This window comes from Haplochromis burtoni, unplaced genomic scaffold, assembly GCF_018398535.1.
Source record: "Haplochromis burtoni strain Fernald_Lab_line unplaced genomic scaffold, NCSU_Asbu1 Contig_1456, whole genome shotgun sequence".
NCBI lineage: Eukaryota > Metazoa > Chordata > Actinopteri > Cichliformes > Cichlidae > Haplochromis > Haplochromis burtoni.
The window spans coordinates 1-8,737 of NW_024583817.1; the positions used below are offsets into that span (position 1 = coordinate 1).

Sequence of the window (8,737 nt, forward strand, 5' to 3'; positions counted from 1 at the left end):
CCACCTTTCCACAGTTGTGGCATTTTTCTGAAACAAACCTGCAGTCCTTGGCCACATGATTTAGCCCTCCACATCTGTAGCACTTCCTGACAACCTGTTGTGACGTCGAGCCACCGTCCTCCATCTTGCTCACCGCTCCTAATCCTTTAGTGAATCGCGACTGTTCCGTCATGCTTTTCAAATCCACAATGTCTCTGTTAGCAGCCTCCATTGCTTGAGCAAACTTCCGCGCCTTTTCAAATGTTAGCGAATCCTCTGCTAACAATCTGCGCTGTATTCTGTCATCGCTTATTCCACATACTAAATGATCCCGCAGCATCACCGTCAGGGAGTCTCCAAAGTTACAGTCCTGTGCGAGCTTCCTCAGCTCCGCTACATAATCGCCCACACTTTCCTCCGGCCTTCTATTCCATGTGTTAAACTTCCACCGCTGCACAATTTCACTCGGCTTAGGGTGAAAATGATTGTTCAATAATCCCACCAACTCAGCATAAGAACGATCCCCTGGCTTGACCGGACTGAGTAGGTTCCTAATCAGGGCATAGGTCTGTGCGCCCACGCAACTCAACAGTACCGCTCGCTTCTTCTCCTCCTCCTTAATATCATTCGCCACAACGAAGTAATCCAAAATCTCACAATATTCCCCCCAGGATTGCAGCTCGCTGTCGAACGGTGCCACCGAGCCCAAAGTGGTAGCCATTATTCCACACCGAGGGTTACGCTCCACTTCCCACAGATGCTAGCGCTGTACCACTTGCCAACCTCAGTTCATAAGTCACTCTACACTCTCCGTGACGTTTTCCCGTGTTTGTACGATTTCAGGTTTGTTCTCTAGTTTTACAAAATTTAGGTTCTCACTTAGTTTTGTCCTTCTGTTCATTTTCACTCACTGTAAATAAACTCACTCGCTTCACTGCCATTGTCTGCAACTTTGATCCTCCTTCACAACACCACATGACTGCTGCCCCAGCTGTGACACACAGGCTTAATCTGTGCATTCTGAGTTAAAAGGTTAACTAAATATTATCTATAAAATGACACATTAGCAGTTAAAAGCAGTTAAAAGGGCAGGGATAGCTCAGTAGGTAAAGTGGTCACCCCGTGATCGGAAGGTCGGCGGTTCGAATCCACCTAACGGCTACCCTGAGGTACCCCTGAGCAAGGTACCGTCCCTACACACTGCTCCCCGGGCGCCTGCTTAGTGGGCTGCCCACTGCTTCACTGAGTGAATGGGTCAAATGCAGAGAAAAACAAGTAATTTCCCCATGGGGATCAATAAAGTATCCATTATTATTATTATTATTAGTTGGAACAAGATAACACATTTATTATGCCAGCCTATTTTCATATTAAAGCTACGTCAGGAAGATTGATCTGTAATTTTAAATAACATGTGAATAACATTAAATTAGATTTTTGTACAGTTATAACCACATTACTTCGAACATAATTATTTGAATCTCCAGCACTACAAATAAAACAGTGAACCACAGTACTATATTATATGTGTATTGTAAATACGTAGAAAATAGAAATGAATACCTCAATACTGCAAATATGAACACAATAACAAATTATTATTTTATGGTAAAAGTAACACAATAATATATTACACTATAAATGTAAGAATAATTTAATACAAGATTTTGAGTAAGATTTTTAATATTAATGCAATCATTAATGACAACACAAGGCTTAAATCTGTGTTAGTTGTATACACATAATTTCACAATTTCAGATTTTTGAATTACATGAATCAAAACAGTGGTTTTGACACACTAGTTGAGTTTGCTTTGACACAACAACCTTTGGAGGTGTTTAGAAATTTCTTTCATCTTTAGTCCATAAATAATTGGATTGAAGAGAGGATTATATGTTATTATTTGGAGTGTCATTAAAAAACGCGCAGTTTTAGAAAAATCTGATTCCAGTCTAGCTATAATCATGTCATAAGTTATCAAACAGGAATAGTTGATTAAAACAAACAGGTGTGGTAAACAGGTCTGTGCAGCTTTTTTCTTGACTTCTCCAGAGCTCCGATAAACAGTTAAAATTATCTTGGTGTATGTAAAAATTATGAATAGCATTGGAAAAAGTCCGGTATTCAATAAAACAAATGCACCATATACAGAGAAAGCTCTTGACATCACACAGTAAAGCTGGATGAGTGAATTATTACAAAAAATGCCTTTCAAAGTAAAGTTACAGAGTTTGTTATTAATATTTAGTATGATCACAACTGCAACTTGACAAGCAGGCAAAAGCCAAGCTAATACAAGCAGAAAAACGACAGTTATTTTTCTCATTTTTGTTGGATATTGCAGAGGTTTACATATAGACACATATCTGTCATAGGCCATGGCTGACAACAATAAGAACTCTGAGCAGCTTAAAGAGTAAAATATAAAAACTTGAAAGAGACAGACTTGATAAGATATGATCTGTTTTTCAGATAAGAAATCAGCCAAAAGCTTTGGATAAATATTAGTGCTGAAAAAAAGGGAATTTAATAACAAAGCTGCAATGAAAATATACATGGGCTCATGCAAGCTTTTATGAATAACAATGAGGTATATGATAGAGGTATTACAGCAAATTATTAGAATATATGCTGTGAACAGTATCATAAAATAGAGATATCTGTATTTCTGCACTTCCACATGTCCACCAAGAATTAGATATGTCATATTTAATCCAGGGTTCATTAAAAAAGTTATTTAAAAAATGTAACTAGGTAAGTATATAGTTTTATATAGTTAAACTGTATGAAAATAAATCTCCCTCAGAAGTTGCAAATAGCGAAAGTTAACAAGAACAGATCTTAATCATTCCTCTTTCCCTTCCTCTGAAATGCACTCGGTATGTATTCATCAGAATTCAGAAAGTGAAGTGTTAAACATTTTTACCATGGTTTTATGAGACTGCATAATCCTCAATGGAGCTTGTTAATAATTCATGACACTCCTAAAAACTCTGGAGGCTTCAAATCACAGGAAGGTTATTAGTATCGCAATGGGCCCAAAACGATATACAGCGGGGATGCAAAAGTTTGTGCAACCTTGTTAATAGTCATTATTTTCCTGTATAAATCGTCGGTTGTTACAATAAAAAATGCCAGTTAAATATATCATATAAGAGACACACAGTGTTATTTGAGAAGTGAAATGAAGTTTATTGGATTTACAGAAAGTGTGCAATAATTATTTGAACAAAATCAGGCAAGTGCATAAATTTGGGCACAACAAAAAAATAAATGAAATCAATATTTAGTAGATCCTCCTTTTACAGAAATTACAGCCTCTAAATGCTTCCTGTAGGTTCCAATGGATTGTGGTTGAAGGTATTTTGGATCAGTCCTCTTTGCAAAACATCTCTAGTTCATTCAGGTTTCTTTAACTCACACCACAGATTTTCAATAATATTCAGGTCTGGGGACTGAGATGGCCATTCCAGAACGTTGTACTTGTTCCTCTGCAAGAATGCCTTAGTGGATTTTGAGCAGTGTTTCGGGTCGTTGTCTTGTTGAAAGATCCAGCCCCGGCGCAGCTTCAGATTTGTCACTGATTCCTGGACATTGGTCTCCAGAATCTGCTGAGAGGAATCCATATATCCCTCAATTTTGACAAGATTCCCAGTCCCTTCACTTGCCCCACAGCCCCACAGCATGATGGAACCACCACCATATTTTACTGTAGGTAGCAGGTGTTTTTCTTGGAATGCTGTGTTCTTTTTCCTCCATGCATAACGCCTCTTGTTATGCCCAAATAACTCAACTTTAGTTTCATCAGTCCACAGCACTCTATTCCAGAATGAAGCTGGCTTGTCCAAATGTTCTTTAGCAAACCTCAAGCGGCTCTGTTTGTGCTGTGGGCAGAGAAAACTGAGCCTGTGGTCTTCCATTTTTTCAATATGTTCCTAACTGTGGAAACAGACAGCTTAAATCTCTGAGACAGCTTCCTTTATCCTTACCCTAAACCATGATGGTGAACAATCTTTGTCTTCAGGTCATTTGAGAGTTGTTTTGAGACCCCCATGTTGCTACTCTTCAGAGAAAATTTAAAGAGGAGGGAAACTTACAATTAACCCCCTTAAATACTCACCAGTGTATGGGGTCAGGTGTCACTGAGCTCACCAAGCCAATTTGAGTTCCAATAATTAGTTCTAAAGGTTTTGAAATCAATAAAATGACAACAGTGCCCAAATTTATGCACCTGCCTGATTTTGTTTAAACAATTATTGAACACTTTCTGTAAATCCAATAAACTTCATTTCACTTCTCATATATCACTGTGTGTTTCTCCTATATGATATATTTAACTGGCATTTTTTATTGTAACAACCGACGATTTATACAGGAAAATAATGACTATTTTCATTCGTGGCTCCTGATCGTGGGGCGATCGTGGCTCAAGAGTTGGGAGTTCGCCTTGTAATCGGAAGGTTGCCGGTTCGAGCCCCGGCTTGGACAGTCTCGGTCGTTGTGTCCTTGGGCAAGACACTTCACCCGTTGCCTACTGGTGGTGGTCAGAGGGCCCGGTGGCGCCAGTGTCCGGCAGCCTCGCCTCTGTCAGTGCGCCCCAGGGTGGCTGTGGCTACATTGTAGCTTGCCATCACCAGTGTGTGAATGTGTGTGTGAATGGGTGGATGACAGGTTCTGTAAAGCGCTTTGGGGTCCTTAGGGACTAGAAAAGCGCTATACAAATACAGGCCATTTACCATTTACTATATATGTGTCCTGATCCCGTGAGGCGGTCCCCCTGACTGGATAAACCTCCACACACCAATCAACTGGAATTTCAACGGCATCGAGCTTATGGCTGGAAGGTTCAGAAACAGTAAAGTTAAAACAGGTATAATTTGCTTTTCTCAGTGTGAATAGCCCTATTACAGTTTTATTATCAATTGGGCGAAACAGACTGGCCAATGTGGTGCAGATGCCCTTCAAAACCGCCTCCATAGTTAATCTGAGCATACACTTAAATCCCCAACGGTCCTCCAGATAATGGGGTGCCGGTTCAGTAAACAAATGTGGTCTGGCCGCCGCACAGGCCACACAATCAGACACATCTAACCACAAATTACTATCCCTACAGCCAGTAGCCATAGAGATCAGCTGTCTAAGTTTCATTTTGGTGTAATCTACTATATTAATCCCTGTAAAATTCTCTACTAATTTTCTTACTTGGGTTGAGGACAAATTTTGTGGTGAACTTCTAAAATTCACCTTGACCACCCCATATGGACAATCCCCGATAACATCTACTCCTAACTAAAATAAACCAGCCTATTGGCGATCCCCGTGGGTGGCGGAGCCATCCAGTTCCCCAACGACAAAGTCACTAAATTCTGTGGGGTCCTAAAATCTCGCTGTATATAAAACCTGTCCCCCCAGCTCCCTTGATTTTGGTGTACCCACAACCTGCGACCGGGCACATCTCCCGCTCAACCGTGTCCACCCCTGTTGACAGAAATGATTGAATGAGATTTAATAAGACCCAAATATCATGTGTCCTGTAACTTCGGCCACCATAATGTATGGCTGCACAGAGATCGAACATGGACGAAGTCATGGACCCTGCCACGTAGTCCAACTCGGCCACCGTAATAATTTAAACAGGTGTCGGTTTTATCTGATGTGCTGCGATTGGTTCGTCTCACCATGGACTGGCGTAATCTGAAGTCTGTCTCCGGGCAAGTTACATTCAAGAAAAATCACAGTTACAGTAACGACAATAATGACCCCTAAAACTCCCACTACTCTCCAATTTCCCCGCAACCCAATTTTGATCACTTCTCCAATCCCTTACATTGTACTTAGACTAGAACCTCTGTCTAAGGAGATTCATTATCTTAGAAATGACCTTTATCTTCTGGGTCGGGTGATTCTCTGCTCGTCTTCTTTCTTCAACTTCAGGAGTTGACCACCCTTCAGTTCGTTGAATAGATCAGGGGATTATTTTGCCCCGGGCGAGGATATATGTTTTTGGGGGTCTCAGCCGAGTCCCCCTTTTTTATCCAGAGCCTTTCGGACCTCCTAGGCTCTTTTGCCACCTTTCCCTCTCAACTGGACGGCATGTGAGGTCCTGGTCACCCATTCAAATGGACCTGTCCACCGCGGCTTATTCCACTTCCAATTATACACCTTCCCCCACACCCACTTCACCTCCGGCACCATCTGCTCCTGTCCTTGATCTGCATGGTAAATGGACTGATTCTTATATAGCGCTTAATAGCACTTATATAGTACTCAAAGCGCTGTATACAACATGCCTCATTCACCCATTTACACCCACACATTACAAGCACACAACCACCAACCTTCCAATCAGTAGCTGATCTGCTCTACCGCCTGAGCCACAGCCACCCCAACAACATCTGCAGTCACCCGTGATGTAAAACTTGAGACAAGAGCCTTGAGTGCTTTAAATTGCCTAACATGTTCTAACCCAGGTACCTCCTCCCTCAAAGTTGGGACCCCTGCGTTGGGCCCAGGAAATTGAACAACTCAGTGTTTTCTTTGAGCTTTGTACTTATCCACCTCTACCTGTCTACAGACCTCCTGGATTCTTCCTTGTGTGATTCCCTAGTGGCGAGTGTTGGAGAGAGAGCCTGCTGTCGTGTGTGTGGATTGTTTGGAGAGCGGGTGCCTTCTCCCTGGAATTCCCTGGAGCCCGGTCCTTCACCCTGTTGTATATAGCACTTTCCCTGCAACTTTTTGTATATACACCTGGTGGACTTGCAAATAGAACTCTCTTTTGTGATGCTGGAGTCTTGCTATTGTGTCCTCCACGCCAAAACTGTAACAGTAACGATGCAACCATACAATGGACTCAGCGGACTCAGCCCCCACTCAGCAGTGCGTCCTCACTGGAACACCATGAACAAATGCTGCAGCTCATTATTATTATCATTATTATTCCACAGTTGGCCACACTAAGTTGGCCCTCGCTCTGCACATACCTCTGGTAAGCCCAGCAGAGTCTCCTCCATCTGTCTCTCCACAGTTACCGGTGCCCGAGCTTCCAGCTCCTTCTCTACCCACTCCTGCCTAACCCCCGGAGCGATCCTTACCGGCACCAGAGCCCTTCTCGGGTGAGTTACACAACTTGCGGGATTTCTGACCCAGGTGACAATTCCAATTTAGACAGTTGCGGAGGACATATGAAACTTATGGGGCTAAAATTGCTTTCGTGTTTACGTGGACAGGCATTAAACTGGGCTCAAGCTGTTCTTAGAACCGATGCCGAAATTTAAAAGTGTGTTTGAAAGAGGTGAGCCCATACAGCTGCTCACCGTTTATTGAATCTCAATACTCCGAGTTTTGGACTCGGATGGGGGCACCTGGCATTGATAAGTACTTTATTGAACAATGTTTGTGATTAACTGGTGATAAGAGATTTACCTGAAACCCTGTCTTACATGATTACATTATGTGTGAAGGTGGACGAACATGCCGTAGAAGCCTCTTGGGTGCGTGGAAGTGACGTCGGGTAGAGGCGCAACTGTTGGAAAAAGTTATCTGGAGTCGAGCAGTGTGGAGGAGGGTTAGCACTAAAAAACACTAATATTCAGTCTCGCTGAAATTCAGTCGCCATCTAGTAGGATGCTCGTCCTCCTGCAATGCAGCCATCACCCAGCCGCCCCACGAATCATCATCCCACTCTTTATCATTTGTTTTCATTTTCCACTCCACCGGTGAGGTAGACCCCTTATGATTTTTTCCCTGACTCCCTTGCTCCAGATCTCCCTCTAATTTCTTTGCCGGTTTCTTAGGGGCCGGGATTGATTGATTGATCGATCATACTTTATTCATCCCGAGGGAAATTGGGTTAAGCCTGCCAGCCAAGCCAGCACCATCTTACCCTTCCGACCATACATACATTACACAAACATCAAACATGGGGAAGACAGGCCAGAGAGGTATAACAATGGAAAATACACAACATGAGGAAAGATGAGGAGAAAAAAGAATTCCCCCCCAGACTGAGCTCCAACAGGGAGAACAAAAGAACAGAAAAAAAACACGTCAGCGCATACAAAAAGCACATGACTATCAATACACCATAGAAACACAAGACGAGCAACAGGGGCGGGTAAAGGGTAGCCGGTGTAGACAGCACATCCGGTCCTGCAGCATGTCTGCGCTGGTCCAGTCGACCGCCATCTTCCCCGAGAGGGGTCAAGCATCGAATGGTAAATGGCAAATGGCAAATGGCCTATGGCAAATGGCCTGTATTTGTGTAGTGCTTTACTAGTCCCTAAGGACCCCAAAAACCAGGCTCGAACTGGCAACCTTTCGATTACAAGACGAACTGCCAACTCTTGAGCCACGATCTCCCTGAAGGCATTTGGAAAGGGAGGGGGGATCAGTGTGTGCATATCAGTGTATGTGTTCTGTTTTCAATATGTTCATATGCTAATGACACAAATAAGTGTAAAGTGTATTTCTATTGTTATACATCGGAAAATTGTGAATCTTTTATTTTGACATCTGGATAGACAGGAAGGCTTTTATTTTGACACGTGCATAGACAGGAAGCAGGGAATGCAGAGAACAGTGGGAAAAGCATGGCTACACCTTTGTTATAATTCATGTGCAATCCAAAGCAATCCTTCAAAGGAGTCCTTCAGAAAGTAATAGTTGTAAGTTTTGTCAGTTCTTTGTATATTAAGCAATTAATAATAGGGTGTTTTGAGACATTATTTTGTACCTTCTTTGAAGTGCAGTTATAGGGTG

At 42.5% G+C, this 8,737-nt stretch overlaps 1 protein-coding gene across 1 annotated transcript; it reads right to left on the minus strand.

The window, feature by feature from the left end:
* Positions 1-1,778: 1,778 nt before the first annotated feature.
* Positions 1,779-2,705, minus strand: LOC102296091 (olfactory receptor 6N2-like). Its single transcript, XM_005952268.1, has one exon. It carries the CDS (start codon positions 2,703-2,705, stop codon positions 1,779-1,781), a length of 927 nt encoding a protein of 308 aa, XP_005952330.1.
* Between the last annotated feature and the right edge of the window lie 6,032 nt (positions 2,706-8,737).